Here is a 15,108-nt window from a genome sequence, read left to right on the forward strand (position 1 = left end):
CCCAACCGCATGCTTCCCACGACTAGGAGTGGACCGAACAGCACCCAACTACTGAGCTCTGGCTGATGCTTTCACCAGAATAAGGACAATCATTTGCATCTCTCTCCTCCACTAGACCTCGATTTCTGACTTGCAAGAGCCTCCTGTCTTGCTGACATCAATTCCACTGCTGAAGTTGGCCAAGAGGTAGAAAATCAATCACGAGGGGTGAAGGGAGAGACAGAGCAGCAGGCAGAACAAGCACATCAGCAATCTCAGGTGAATTTCCCCCTCCCCTCCCCGCCCAAGAAATAAAGATAAAAGCACATGAATTCATCTCAGAGGTAGCAGAAACAATATATACAAAGTAAAATATAAGCAAAAAAAAGACACAAAGGCAGAATATAAGAAGTAGACACCATCAAAAGAAGGCAAATGCTTTTCTAGCTTCCCGGGAAGGGCTCACGGCTGCAGCCGGAGACCTGACAGAACGCAACAAGGAGCGAGATGGGGACTGCCAGCGCCGAGAAGCGACAGGCCACCAGCGAGCGCGAGGCGCTGCCCTGCCGCCACCGCCGCGGGCCCGGGCCAACCGCCCCCCGCCCCCCCCTTCCGCCCGGCGGCCGCCGCCCCCGCCGCCCTCTCACCTCTCTCCCGCAGTGCCACAGGCGCTGCCGGGCGGCGGGGAAGCCGGCGTCGGCGTGGATCCGCGCCTTCACGTCGCCCACCGCGGCGGAGGGAGGCAGCTCGAAGGTCCTGCAGCCCAGGCAGCCATGGAGGACGGTCACCCGGGGCAGCCTGCGCGCACACAAGGCAGAGGGGCTGAGCGGAGCGGCGCCGCGCCCCCTCCCGCCGCCCGGCTCTGCCCCGGGTGGGCGCCGCAGCCCGGCGGCGGGAAGGAGCCGCCCGGCCCCGCCGCTCCGGGCAGTGCGGCCGCCGGGCCTGCGAGGGGAGCCGCGGCCGCCGGGCCTGCGAGGGGAGCCGCGGCCTCCCGCCCCGTCCCGCCCCGTCCCGCCACCACTCACATGCCCGCCGCGGCACACAAAGGCCCGTTAGCTGCCGCGGCGCCGCCGCTCCCCGCTCGGGGAAGGGGTGGGACCGCGCGGGCGGCCCTGCGGCGGCGGCGGCGGCGGCGGCGGGGGGAGGAGCCGCCCTGCAGCCTGCGCCGCGGAGGAAGAGGAAGGGGGGGGAGCAGCGGCGGCCGGTCTAAAGGCGGCGGCGGAGGGGAGGGGAGGCGTCCCGGGCCCGCCGCGACCCTCGCGGCCCCCGCAGGCCCCCCGCCTCCACGCGGGGCAGGCGCGACCCGGCAGCCGCGGCGAGGTGAGAGGAAGTGGCGGGCACCGGGCGCTTCCCGGGGAGAAGGGCCTTGTCCCCCCCCCCGCGCTGGGCTCCTTTCTCCCGCTGCCACCCCACCTCGGGGCCAGCGCCCCCTGCTCCCCGCCGGGGACGCGTGGCGTCGGGGTGCACACATGGCAAAGCAATGACCAGCGATTAGATCCAGAGACATTACTGCATGCAGATTCCTCCTCCACTGGGGCAGCTCATCAGGAAAACACGCTACCTGATATACCCAATACAAACCTGGTTTTACCACTTACAGGGGTTTTTTTAATAACAGTTTAATCTCATCAGGAAAACAGATCTGTGCTTTGTGTTCCCACTACTTCCATCTTTAAGCATCTGTATCTCCCTGCCCTTCACTTTCTTCATCATATCTCACACAATTCTCAGCCTTCAGGCACCATGACATGGAGCACACAGAGGCTGCCTGTGTGATCTGCCAGCTGTGAAAAAGCATGACTATCAGGAGAGCTCCCTGATGAGTAGAAAAAGGCCCATCTTTATGAAAGGCTAAAAGGAGGCTGCAGGGGACTATAGGTCAGTAAATCTCACCTTAGTCACAAGACAGATCATGGAGAATATCTAGCTGGAATCCACTTCCTTCACTTGAAGGGCAAAAAGTTAATCAGGAAAAGCAAACACAGTTTTACACAGGCTTGATCAACTTAATTGCCTTCTATGACAAGATGACCAACCATGTAGATAAAAGAAAAGTAGTGGGTGAAATATACCTTGACTTTAGTACGGCTTTTGGCACTGTCTCCTACAGCATTCACATTTGGAAACTGAGGAAAAATGGGCTGAAAGTTAGGTGGGTTGAAAATTTATTGCACCACTGAGTTCAAAGGATTGCAATGAGTAGTTCAGCATTGGGCAGGAAAGAAGCAGAGTGCCGCAGGCACGTATTTTGAGTAGGCATGATATTGTTCAACATTTCATCAGTGACCTAGATGATGAAAAAGATGGCACTCTAATCAGATTTGCAGATGACACTTGTATAGGAGTGCTCTACCAAAGACAAGTGTAGTGTGCCAGAGACAAGCATGCAGACTGTAGCTTTGAGATGACTGGGGCAGAGATGAAGCTAACTGTTGAGCTGTATGGTGACTGGTATAATGAAAAAGGAAATTACATGTTGACCTTTAAGGTGACTGGACAAAACTAACAGTAGAAAGGCATGGTCTGCTAGAGTCTTATGATGAATGGATAATACCACGGCAAGATGAATGACAGAATACCTGATTGGGTAACACATGTGATGCCTGGACCAGAGATCACCAGTATAAGCACAAGCTGTGGCAATCAAGATTGGGAAAGTTCTTCTGAAGATCTCAGAAGGGAGACCCCATTTGGGGACCTAACTGCTGATCAGAGAGAAGAGGAAGACCCTGCCTTTGCTCTGTGTCTGAGGCAGAAAAGCCTCACATGTGAACACTGGTCCAGACTGGTGAAGGCACCTCTAGATCAGTGACAGCTGCCCACCATCATCAGCCTCGGTGCCCTCCCTCAGTCACCAGTAGGACAGTGCACAGGAGCCTGACTTCCTTGGTATTGCCACACTGAGTCACTGATGGCTAGAAAAGTTGTGTTTCTGCAGTAATGGATCAGTTAGTGTATTAATGAGTCAGTGTGGTTGGTGCTTGTATGACTGCACATTGTTGTCATAGGTTTGTTATTGTTTGCATATAACTGTAACATTAGCAATAAGCTTACCAATAGCAGTTGGAATACTTTCTTATGCAGTAAAGGACAGTACAGCTCAATACTCCCTCTGCTGCTCATCATTCGATTAAACTGGCAGTCTCTATGCAAATCCATCTTCAAGTTCCAGAGCTGCTGTGATACAAAGGAGCTAAAGGGACCCTGAGAAACTTGAGAAGGGGGCCAACAGAAATCTTCAAAGTTCATTAAATGCAAAGTTCTGCAGCTAGGACTCCATGCATCAGCAGAGCCTGGGATGTGACTGGCTGGATGGCCAGTGACTGGCCCTACTTAAAAGGACTTGGGGATTACAGTGGATGCGAGGCTGAATGTGGGGCTCTCACTAGAAAGAGGATGACCGTCAGATCAAGGGAAGTGATTATCTTTCTCTGCTTAGGTGCTGATGAGGCTGGATCTGGGATATTGTGACCAGACTGTGATGTTTTAGGCCTCCTCAGTTCAAAATTCCAGCAACTGACTACCAAGATGGTCCAGGGCCTATAGCACATGACCTCCGAGGAGAGGTTGAGGGAGCTGGGCTTGTTTAGTCTGATGAAGAGGAGACTAAGGGCAATCTAATAGCATCCTGCAACTACCTGAAGGGCAGTTACAAAGATGATGGAACCAAACTTCTTAGCAGTACAAGACAATGTAACAAGGAACAATGGCAACAAATTGCAGCTTGGGAGGTTCAGACTGGAAAGTAGGAACAATTTTTCATAAGGAAAGGATGCCTAGAGAGGCATTCTCCATCCTTGGACATTTCAAGGCTTAGCTGGACAAAGCCATGGCTGACAAGATCTAGTGTAGTAGTAGTGCTTTGAGCAGGAAGTTGGACTAGAGACCTCCGGAGGCCCCTTCCAACCAGTAATGCCATTTCATTCCAACCAGGAATCTGTAGTCCTAGATTCCAGTCCCTGATTATGAAATATAATGCTTATGATTTTACTCAGTGACAGGGACATAAAGCTGCTACTTTAGTAAAACTCTGCTAGCAGATAGCAGAGTTTCTGTGAAGGGTTAAAATAAACAATGAACCTGTTGCCAGAAAACGTATCAAGCCAAGAAAAGAAGCAGTGGATCATCCCACTAAAATGAAAGGAAGCTTAAAAACTTAAAGGTTAGGTGGCTCAGGATCCAACACAGCTTTTAGGTAGAGAAAACTTTGCCAGTGCTGTGACAACTCATTTCATTCATCAGCATTATTTGTATATAGAATACTACAGGTTTACATCCAGAGAATAAAATAAATGAGATCGAAATTTTGGGGGTCTGATCCTGATTTCTCCAAAAACAATAATAAAACTATTTATTTATTTATTTATTTATTTATTTATTATTTATTTCAACTTCAAAACAAGAAGAAGCTAATCCTTTGCTTTTAGTTTAGGTCTTTGATCATTTTTTCTATCCTTTCATCTTTTTACTTTTCCATTTTGTGTTTCACCCCCTTTACAGTTTCATCACAGAATTCTTCATAATATGCCCAATATGAGAGTGCTGCCTTCCAGTCTCTCATGTTTGTGTTTTTATGGCTTGATACCAAAGGAATATACTACATGCATAAGAGTGTTGTGTGGGAGGGTACAAATATTGATGATTGGACAAGATGGAAGGAGTGAAACCTGGTGCAGTCCCATCCATATTAGCGACTAAAACAGTCTCCAGACCAGCTGAACCACCAAGCCACGTTGGCAAAATCTAGTTCTTCTTTAAATGGGATACCAGGCATTTATGAAGCATGGATGATTGTAATGAGACCCTGGGGAGAAACAGAGGTATCCAAACTAACAAGCATCTCTGTATCCTGAATTTCTCAAATGGTGGGGCTCTTTGCTCACATACACAGGCAATTCTAGTATCAATGATTGGTTGAAGATCCCCAGCCTGTGTCACATCACATGACAAGGCAATACTTCCAGATTATGTCCTGTGATGATACGTTAACCCTAGAGAAAAAATTCTGGGTACCACAGATTCTCTCTAGCATGTGACCTTTGGAATAGGGGGTTGAGGAATTAGGAAGAACCTGATACAGAACTGGAACCATGCAAGGTCCTAGACAAAGGAGTAGGAGACCTGAGCTCATGGAAATTAGCCATGCCTTTTCCTGCACTATATCTGAGGCTCTTGTTCCATAAAGAGGCTATTTTTCAGACTGGCAGGCCATTCCCCCTGCCACCCTTCTGTTTACTGTGGAAGACCTTTCATTTGTCTCTCCTTTATCATGTATTTTCTACTACATTTTTCCTGTTTCTCCTTTTGTTTTATTTTTTCTTTCCATCCAGATAGAAGTAAGATTCATTGGTGGTCCTTTTAATATTAATAAAATAAGCATGGCTAGGGCATGCCAACACAGCCCTTTGACCATCCACAGTGTTTAACTGTTGGCATGTTTCTCAGCACAGTTTTGACCCACATTCACCACCACTCTTCAGGATGGTGACCAGGCACTTGATCTGCTGGTTATCCTTATTCTAGTGGTTAATAAACCAGGGACAGTTCTCCACAGGCAGAATGGACAAGAACATTCGGTTTTAGGGCAAAAGGCTGTTTAGTTTTTAGACACAAACTGTGCTATACCACTTAACCCTTAGAGCTCTGCCCCCCTTCTTATGTCCCTGTCCCATTTTATTTATTGCACAGATGTTGCCATTGCTGATAGCAAAGAAGACTCCCACTGACTTAGGTGATGTCAAAATTTCAAACCACCAATTTTATGCCAGATTTCAGATTAGAATAACGAAGAAAATAATATTATATATAATTAGAATATTATAAACAAGAAAAAGGACCACTGATATTGATACCAGATCCAAAAAAGGGGGAAAACAAGCTCTTCTCACACTTTACAGAAAAAGAAAAGAGTAAAATTATTCCAAGCACTGTTTCAGTAGAAACCTACTGGAGAAAATTAACTGGAATTTAAAACCACTCCTACAGCATTAATTTCAATGCTGATTTCTCTCAGCAACATCCTGGCTGTTCATCTGGCAAGGAATGTAGTGATTGTGTACAAAGTGATTTATACATATTCTGTTATCCATTATCAAACTCTTTGTCTTTTTACAGCTTAGAATAGTGAACTTTATCAACCTTGAGTTTTTTGCCTGGTAACTAAATAGAGTTCTTCCCTAGAAAAATGACTATATAGAAATTAAACTGCCTGACTGAGCTGGAATACTTGTTCCAATTTGCAGATTTTTCAACAACAACAAAAAAATTTTTACTCTTGCTTATATATCCCCTTGGAAAACAGAACTCTGAAAGATGTGAAAACCTACTGAAGGTAAAGGTATCACATCCATATTTCTTACGCAGAACTACTATTAGTGATTTTATATGACAATGTAAAAATCCCATTTGTTCTGACCAGGTGGAATTTTGCAGAAGTGATAGCTAGAAAGAAACATCTTTTGCATTTAAAATGATTGAGACTGATTTTGGAATTTTTATATAATAAATATAGAAATTTATACAATGGTATTTTAAAGTTATTCTTCCAAGCAGAACACCATTTAGATTTAAAAATATATGTGGAAAATTATCCTGTAAGCCTGTGTGACCATAAATGAGAGTTCTACTTGGTTCAGAATTAGGTGGTATAACCCCTATATGAAGATAGAGGGAATAAAAAAAAGAAAAAAACCCTGCAGCATTGAAGTATTTTTATGAAATGAAATGAAAGCCATTTGCATAATGACATTTCCTTGAAAACAGAAAATTCTGCACATTGCAGGATGATCCCATATTTTCAGTAATTTAGAATAACATTGTGCAGTAGCAAAAAGAGATGGGTGCAAGCCCCTTGCTTCCCTGTCACTGTGTATAAAAAGATGGAGTGGAGTCTGCAAAAGGAAGAGTGAATGGTGTGATAAGCAGCAAACATTATCAGGTTACTAAAGCAAGAGGAAGCACGCTGCAGTACGGTATCTTCCAGTGCAGCTACTAACGTTCTGCAGTGCTGGCAGGCAATAGCAGTGACTCAACAGCTCCCTTTAGATTTGAGACAGTACACACTGAACATAAAAATCAAACTTTCTACGACACTGTAAGCACTTACTTTTGATTTTTAGATCAATTCCTTAAGTGTTTCTAACAGACGTTTTAAACTTTATGTTGTAAATATTTCACATCAGCCAGAGATTATAGATTGCGCTGGTCAGCAGTCACTGCCAGAAGCTTGCTTTATCTTTGCTTACTAATCTCTTTTCAAGAAGTCTGAGAATAAACTTACCATTTGCTGATGACACATATGTTACTCACTGGAAAACCACCCCTTAGGGGAAAGTGGAAAGTTTCTACTTTATTTGAACATCGTCAGTAACAGAAAACAAGTCTGTCTTTCTTAAAAGAAGGCACTAAAAGAACTATAGTCATATGTAGTACCAATGACAAAAAAACCCTGAGTCTGGCCTGTGAAGCACTTAATTCAAACAAAATATCTAGTTTTGCCCTAAAATCTGTCACACAATTTAACTACTTTGCTGCAACTATTTATTATAGGTTGGTGCAGTGTGTTTAAATCAATTCTCCTACTCTGTACTCATCATATTGAACTATTACAGGCAGCTTCCAAGCCAAATATCTGTGTGATCTTGGCTTAGTAAAACATTCAAGAACTAGAGGAAAGTGTTATTCTTATGCCTTTTGCAAGCTGATATATTTCTAAATGTACATACCAGTGCTGAAATATCAAAAGAACAGGATACTTTTGAAATACTACTAATAATAAACAAAAGATTTAAGGGCACAGAGGCCAGTAATAGCCTTTTATTTCCATTTAATGATTTATGCTGTCTCAATTATTTGGTTTAATGTTTAAGACAGTTCCTTGGTAGCACTAAACAAATGCCAATGGAAAATGCTCAGAAGACCATAAATCTTCCTTCAGTTTACTCCTTGCTAATAAAGAGAAAGAACAGAGCAAGAAGGCACAAATAAATAATAACATTTCAAAACCTTCTCAAATACTGAAGTAAACAAACTTCCTCTTAGCTCTACCTCTAGGAAAAGACATTTAAAGCCCTTCAAGAGAGGAGCTAACCTTACTCTTAACTATAGAAGAGTAACCATTACTCCACAAATTTGAATTGCTAAGAATCATGAGATTTTCTATTCTAGTCAGCACAAACAACAAAACACAGAAAATACTTGGTGTTTCAAATTATGTAAAAGATTAAGCCAAAATGATGATAAAAATAAACTCCTCAGTTGTTCTTTAGAGAATTCCATTAGGAGTGACTATAGTGTTGCAAGAACTGCCGTTGGCACACATTTTTGAATAAGCAATATGTTAAATTGCTGTTGTTGTTTTCTTACAGCCTTTTTACTGATGAAAGGACCAGATTTAGAATAGCCACTTTAGACCTTGCAACACCAAAAAAGTGGAGGCTAAATTTGCAAATTGATTTCAGTGCCTAATGTAGGTTCCTAAATAGCATAATGAATCTGGACCCCCATTTAGGATGCCTATGCTCCCTGTACAATCAACAATGTCAGGCACTTCTGAGGTGCAGTTCAGAGAGGCCACACTCGGAAAATAATTAAAAACAGTTATGAGGCACGGGGATGTGTGTGAATTACTACTATCCTTCAGAGACTCTGTACACTCTATATTGAGAGAATTTCTAAAAGAAGGCCTCTAACTAAACTCACTTTTTCAAAATAACAACTTCAGCTAGTACATCATCCACTTTTGCCTAACAGTGACCTAATAGTTAAGATTTTACCCTGGAAGGGGGAGAGCTGGACTCTCTTTAGCTCTGAAATATCCTTTACTGGTCCACCACGTATTTCACACCTTGTGTCCAGATCTGAGTAGCACACTACAATGCTACACTAGAAACAAAACAACCTTTTGAACTTTTAATCCAACACAGTGAAAAGACACGCCGTAATCAGCTTATCTAGGGTATATTTTTCCATACTGCCTTAAGATATTTTTCTTATTTTCACTCCAGAATACTTAATAAAGCTATTATATTTCTACATAAGTGAGGATAATCCACTCAATAATTGTAAAATGAGATCAGCAGCCACAGATTATACATATTAAACATTTTAAGAAGTATTTCTCCATCCCTATGCAAGATGATTGCTTTTGAATGCTGCATCTAATCATGCACTAAAGTTTCAGAATATTTTCTAGACATCAGTGAACGGAACCCTATGTATTTGGAGAAAATATTAGAATATCAATTTTCTTAACTTATGGCAATCCACAACTTCAAGCACCTCTGTACACGCAACAGATAGTGGATGATACCCGTTAATATTCTTTAGGATGATGCTAGCTCTATACCAGCTCTATATCAGTTCTATCTCCTTCCCAGCAGAATTTAAAACAGTAGCGCAAGTAACAACTAATCCTTCAGACAAAGGGAGAATGACGGGTGGCCCAGAGGAAGACATGAGACACACATGTAGGGCCTAGTGCGAGGAAGGGAGGCAAGAGGGAAGAAATGGCACAGGACATCCAGTTCTGGCAAAACACAGAGCAAAAGAAATGTGAAGAATTCCTGGGTTACATGACAAATCCAGTCACAGAAATGTAAGATCTGCAAGTAAATAGTGTTTCAAACACTGGCTCGAACACAAGAGTTGCAGAAGCATTTGTCAGGAATCAGAGGTTGTGCTTCAGTGTCCTGTCCTACATGAAGTAGCATGGCATAAAAAGACTATTTCCAGCCACCTACCCCACAATTGCATTTCAGTCTTCTTTCTGATTTGCTGGTGGAACTTTTTATATAATTATTCCCTACCTTGGTTCAGTTATTATGAGCCAAAATAACCAAAACTTATTATATAAATTGTTTTAGCTAATTTGGCTCATTTTGACTGAGCTGAGACGCAAAGCAACTACAGGAGCTATGATATCTGCAGACCTGAGAGTGCACTAACCTGTAGCTTCACCAATAAGTCAGAAAGACAACCTAACTGCTTCCACCGAAGTGAATGATAAAACTTCCACTAGCTGGGGGCAGGGTGCTTTTGAAAATACCATCATTGCTGTTTACATGTCTGCCAGTGTGACAGCACAGATATGATATGACCCATGGCATACCGCTGTGTATTTGGATGCAAGAGAAGCAGAAAATGTAGGAATCAAAGGAATCTTCCACAAAGATTAAGGAAAGTGAGAAGGGCAATAGGACACGTAGGCAAGCTACCGAGCAGATTTTGAAATGTACAACCGATTGTATACTTGTTTATTATGCATATATATTCATGTTTACACATAAAAACTTATGTAAAGAGTTGACTAGATGCAATATATCTATAATTATAATTTATGTAAAATCTGTATCGAAATAAGGGTATGACTTAAGTGCGAAGTTAACTAAGCCTGTGTTAACTTCTCTTGAATTAGCCTGCTCTTGCCTATCTTGAAGTAGCCACTCTGCAAAAAAAAGGCAGCAATTAAGGAGTTTCATAATCAGGGAAGACTAGATTAGCAGATGATGGGTTTTGGTAACTAATGCTATAGTATCCCATCTGTGCATCAGCAACACAGGAGCTGCAGTGCACTCCATCCCTCTCTTATGGACCGGTTTAAAGCACTTCAGTACCCCCAGAATTTTGTGAGTACACAGAAACCAGATTAAAGGCAGCATGTCTTTTAGCACAAACTAATACTGGAGCGAAAACTCTCTAGAGCTTCATCAATTAAGCCTTTCTGGGAAATAAGTTTATTTTAATTACCTAGAAAAAGTTTCTGTTGATTTTTATTGCATCTGTGGTGACAGAAAGAGGAATGAGGATGGGAAGTCAAGGGAATTGCACCCCTGTTACCATAAACTTAACTTAATAGTACCAAATATATATGGTGAAGAGACAAGTCCTAAAACTTCAAAGTCAAAACCTGGACTGAAAGTCTGTACTTTAGCTACTCTCTTTATATATATATTGCAGAAACACCATGAAGCTCAAGCTGGGAGGAAAATGTTATTGTTATAGACACTCTACAAAAAAATAAAAAGGATAAAAGCTTGGCCCTGCCCCAAAAAGCATCTATTTGCAGTAGACTAAAAACATGGCTGGAGGAAGGACATATACCAAAATCTGAGAAGCAAACCAGTTTGGTGTGACACCGTAAAGGCTTCAAGTTAGGCCTCTAATGCCCTAATTCTGCACACAGATTTGAAAATTGACACTTGACTACCATTAAGAATAGATAGGTACTATATCAATATTAATATCAACCTTAAAGTTGAAGCTTAGATAAAATACTGTACCAAAATCTTGAAGATCTGTAATTTTTGATATTTGAATAAAAAAATTCACACAGGGATTCTGAAATATTACTACATAGCCTAAGAGAAACTGATTAATATAAAATTATATAAAAAACATAAATTGCATGAAACTAAATGACCAGAAACCATTATATAACTGACATGACAGCATATTTTTCATTTATGATCTTGGTGGAACAAAACCCATCCTTTAATGGTATCCAAGAGTGTCTATATTGAAATACAGAATTTTAAATTGTTGGTGACATAAATAATAGTCACTGCAAGGAATCTGCTTCTAACTGAACAGATTGAGTCACTCACATGTACAAGTGAAGTATGTGCCTTGTTTTTAACGTGAAATAGGTAATTTCCGCAACTGAAAAGGAAGCAGTAATGAGTACTGAAATGAACTTTTCATGGTAAGGGAAATTCTGCAGACATTGCCTTTTGGAGGCACATTCATCAAGTAAAAAAATGTTACCAAGGAATATTAAAGCTTCTCAGAGAAAAGAAGTGCTAACTTCACTTTGCTGTAGTGGTACAATGTTAGTCAACCACAGTGAATTAGAGGAAAGGACTCAGAATCAATGCCTTTTGTTAGCCAGTCAAAATAAGCATAAGGAGGGCTCCTAATGTACATGCCTTCACATATATTTCTTCCTGAGGTAATTAACCATCCCAGTTACAAGTTGTTCCAACTCAGTAACATGAGAGCAAACAACATTGTTGTAAACAATGTAGTAAGCTTGACATCTCTTCTGAAAGTCTTAAATATCTTTACATACTCCTTCAGCCAAGGAAACTCCAGTGCTAGTCTTTCTAGGATCGGATGTAGACACAGTAACTTTCCCCTTTTAAGTTTTTGATTATTGTTTGTAATTATCTATGCATGGTCAAATTTTTTTTTTTCTCTCTCTCTGGGACACACTTAAATAACCTCCTGCTAGGAAAGATGTTGATTGTCACCATAAAATTGTGCCTTATCCAAAAGCTCAGACTCTGTCTACAGGCAGCATGTAGTCTCACTGGACAATGGAAAATGAGCCAAAGCAGCAACCTCTTCCAACTGGCACCCCTTTCCCAACCCTAGTTATTCCCCCCTACTCTTCCTCCCAGTCTCCATACTCCTCACTTCCACCACAGAAGCTCTTTCCAGCTGTCATGCTGTAGACTTGCACCCTGCAACTCTCTCTTGCTACAACTCTTGTGCCTGAGTTACTCACTCCCTTCTCTGTCCAGCGCAGTCTCCAGCTTGAAAATTGGCCCTGCAGTTCAATCTAGGACAATTCATACTTTCCAGTTCTTGTCCGTGACAGTTCTGTAATTTCATCTTTGGTCCCATTTCAGTCCTTGGTGCCAAACAAGTTGTTGACCATCAGAGTAGCTCTATACAGCAGACCTTCATGTCTTACTGGATAGCAGAAGAGCTTGCTGCATGGATAATTTGTGCAATATGTACACCTTAGAGGGCCAAGAAAGATTTCCAGATGTACAAAATTTGCATTAGAAGGCGTTAGTTAACAGATATAGAAGAAAGAAGAGCTATTCAAACCCCAATATTTTCTATCCTGCAATCACCTAGCAGTAGAAGATATATAATTTTTATGAATTTTCACAGAATTACACAGGAAGCCAATAGAATGGACCCTGAAGTAACAGTCAACTGTTACAAAAACAACTTTCTAACACAAGGCAAAGCCCAGCTCCTGAGCTGACAGAAAATACAGAGGCTGGGTGTTACAGAAAGTTGCATGTCAGTGGCGGTTCTCCATATGGGGAAGACTGGGGGTGAAGGCTGTCATGTTCATGAAAGGTCCATTAATAGCGAATAAGAACATTTCTAACGTCAGCTTAACATCCAAACAAATATTTATCTCATAAGCTTTGTTTAAACACTGCCCACACAAGGAACTATTTTCTTTGTTTTTTAGCTGGTAGCCAGGTTATACATTCTTCCCAGTAAAGCAACCTGTTGAATTCAAGGTTGGACAAGTGCAGTAAGAAGAAAACTTTCCCTTTTCCTTGTTTTCAAAAAATGCTGCAGTGAATGTGGACAGTACATGTAACTTGAAAGTTAGGCTTTGAATCTGTTACTCAGAGAAATGATGATTTTTTCCTATTGGTTTCCATTATTTTCAGGGAGACAATTCACAAATGCAATAAATGCAACAAAACCTGGCACCTACATAGGATTTTGTAACTTTAGAAATTAATTTCACTTCTAAAAGTAGCAATTTTTTATAAATACTAAGTCAGTTTCAGACCCAGTGTTTAGCTTACTGAAGATCACAGGGCGTTGAGCAAGAACATGTCAGCTGGTCTATTCTAACAAAAAATTCTTTCAGGAGTTAATTTTTTTACCTGATCTTGTCCTTGATCTCCATTGACTCTTTTTCTGTAATATCTTCTTGATAGGAACATGAAGCAGATATTGGATTTATAAATTAGCACATTATTTTTTTAATCATCTCCTTTGTTTGTTGGCTCATCATTTCCTCTTCACTGGACACTGGAAAGCCCAAGTGTGTGAAACTCAGCTCAATGTTCACTCCATCCCTAAACTCCAAAATGCAGCTGTGCTTCTCACCATCTGCTATTTTTTCAGTAAAGCCCTCTGTTTAACTGTTCAGAGAACTTCTCTCTCTTAAAATCAGGTACAGGCTGAAAAGGACAGGTCTCAGAAAGTAAAGAGGTCTTGCTTAGTTTCTTTAACCAAATTCAAGTTATGTTCTTCTGCAATTGTTTTGTATTCATTTTCTGGAGAAGGAGTGGAATTGTGGAATCTGCTGTTTCTGCTTTGTCTTCTTTTTCCCTGGAAGCAGAGACAGCTGGAAAAATATTTGCTAGGGCCAAAGTTTGACTTGTCTTCTGCCTCAGACCTGCTAGAAGCCACTTCTTAACATCAGCTCAGGAGTTCTGGGAAAAGAAAAGAAACAAGAGAAAAGGGGTGGGCCATAAATACAAAAAAGAATTGAACTGAAGGGTATGGAAAAGTCATTTCCTCTGAGGACATAGTTGCAGTTACTAGTATTAAGTGAGTCATGATGCTAATTATAAACTGCTTTGTGTGTTACAGTACTTGTAAGCACATGGAGAACTGAAAAAGAGCAATGAGGTTTTCTGTTTCCCCTCCAGTACAATAACTAACATATGTAGCTAGAAGCATACTGAATAAATGGGCAAATTTTTACTTTCTTCTTTTGCAACAGTATCTGCTAAAAGGCTCTATGGTACATATCAGAGGCTTGCCATAAAATTAGGCCATCAAAAAAAAGAATGAGTTGGGCAGAACGCTTATGGAGAGGCATCTTGCCCTTCCACTCAAATGGCTTGCAGCTAGGGGAGGAGATTAACTAGCCTGCAGCAAATTTCCATGGGGAGGATCCAAAGTCTTCCCATCTAATCCCCGCTCCTACCTATATAGGTCAACTTCTACCCTACGCTGCCGATACCTTCAGGAACAAAGACTAACCATTTCTTTCAGGCTGACACACAGAATTTACCATTTGTGGTACCTGAATAGTGCATAAATGAGGCAAGGCATGTGCTGTCAAGCAGTACAAATCATTTCATTCACTATACAGGTTAGATGTAAGTTATTTCGCAGGGGGAATATATTTGAGAGAAGTGGGAGGAAGACAGTAGTACGCCATTATTGCTCTGCATCTGTGCAAATGTAAATCCTTCTCTGAGCCTCTGACAATGCTAGCAAGTCTTTTCATAATGTGCAGTTGTGCATGTCCCTCTTTAAACAGGAATGTAGAGAGCCATTTTTTTCCTGACCCAGAAAGGGAAACAATTGCGGCTAAATTGCAAAATGTAAATTAGTTCACTGTGTAAGTATGAA

The 15,108-nt window shown here is 41.7% G+C and overlaps 1 protein-coding gene across 1 annotated transcript in view; it reads right to left on the bottom strand.

The window, feature by feature from the left end:
- Positions 1-1,033, bottom strand: part of SACS (sacsin molecular chaperone) — a 36,991-nt gene extending 35,958 nt beyond the window's left edge. Inside the window, exons 1-2 of the mRNA XM_067290415.1 lie at positions 1,005-1,033; positions 627-777 (exon numbers count right to left, since the gene is read on the bottom strand). Coding sequence (XP_067146516.1) covers positions 627-777; positions 1,005-1,006 — 153 coding nt within the window. The 5' untranslated portion in view covers positions 1,007-1,033. The remainder of the gene's footprint in view (positions 1-626; positions 778-1,004) is intronic.
- Positions 1,034-15,108: the final 14,075 nt, after the last annotated feature.

The sequence above is a fragment of the Apteryx mantelli genome, chromosome 1, assembly GCF_036417845.1.
Source record: "Apteryx mantelli isolate bAptMan1 chromosome 1, bAptMan1.hap1, whole genome shotgun sequence".
NCBI classification, from domain to species: domain Eukaryota; kingdom Metazoa; phylum Chordata; class Aves; order Apterygiformes; family Apterygidae; genus Apteryx; species Apteryx mantelli.